The sequence below is a fragment of the Naegleria gruberi genome (genome assembly GCF_000004985.1).
Source record: "Naegleria gruberi genomic scaffold NAEGRscaffold_84, whole genome shotgun sequence".
Classification (NCBI taxonomy): Eukaryota; Heterolobosea; class Eutetramitea; order Acrasida; family Naegleriidae; genus Naegleria; species Naegleria gruberi.
Genome location: NW_003163243.1, coordinates 1 through 920, shown reverse-complemented (window position 1 = coordinate 920; position 920 = coordinate 1). Strand labels below are relative to the sequence as shown.

The window sequence follows — 920 nt, the reverse complement described above, 5'->3', positions numbered from 1 at the left end:
TTTTTCAAGTTATCCTTTTCATACCTAGTTGACCATGTATGATTGAAGGAAGAAATCTTTAAATATGAAAGTCAAAATAAATTTGATATTCGATGTTTACTCATCAAATGGAACATTTTCATGTCAGGATTCAATATGTTTTGATGAGAAACTCAAAAGTTATAGTTGACCTATTGTACCTCACAATATCCCTTTTCACTTGATACTTTTATACCTACTGACATGAACTTTTGAAATTTTATATGAAAGTGATTATGAATGTTGTTAACGATGATATAGACTATATAATCTCATTAAAGGATTTTGAAATTATCATTCTTCCTATAGTTGTATATTTGAAATTTTAATCTGATATTATTTACAAAGTTAATATTTTATAAATTGAAAAACTAAATATACCACGTTGTTCTACTCATCATTTCCTATCGAATGATATAAAATTTAATGATATTTGAATAAGTTTATAATTTTGGGCTAGGGTTTGAACGTTGGGTTTAGAAGAATTCTATTTTTAGTTCTGGGTTTGGGTTTGGGTTTGGGTTTGGGTTTGGGTTTGGGTTTGGGTTTGGGTTTGGGTTTGGGTTTGGGTTTGGGTTTGGGTTTGGGTTTGGGTTTGGGTTTGGGTTTGGGTTTGGGTTTGGGTTTGGGTTTGGGTTTGGGTTTGGGTTTGGGTTTGGGTTTGGGTTTGGGTTTGGGTTTGGGTTGGGTTTGGGTTTGGGTTTGGGTTTGGGTTTGGGTTTGGGTTTGGGTTGGGTTTGGGTTTGGGTTTGGGTTTGGGTTTGGGTTTGGGTTGGGTTTGGGTTTGGGTTTGGGTTTGGGTTTGGGTTTGGGTTTGGGTTTGGGTTTGGGTTTGGGTTTGGGTTTGGGTTTGGGTTTGGATTTGGGTTTGGGTTTGGGTTTGGGTTTGGGTTTGGGTATGG

The 920-nt window shown here is 36.3% G+C and overlaps 1 protein-coding gene across 1 annotated transcript; it reads right to left on the bottom strand.

Annotated features, from left to right (window-relative positions):
• Nucleotides 1-474: 474 nt before the first annotated feature.
• Nucleotides 475-920, bottom strand: NAEGRDRAFT_54258 (uncharacterized protein; the record flags this gene model as incomplete). Its single annotated transcript, XM_002669260.1, has 1 exon — nt 475-920. A coding segment is annotated over one exon (446 nt), but the record flags the coding sequence as incomplete, so codon positions are not given.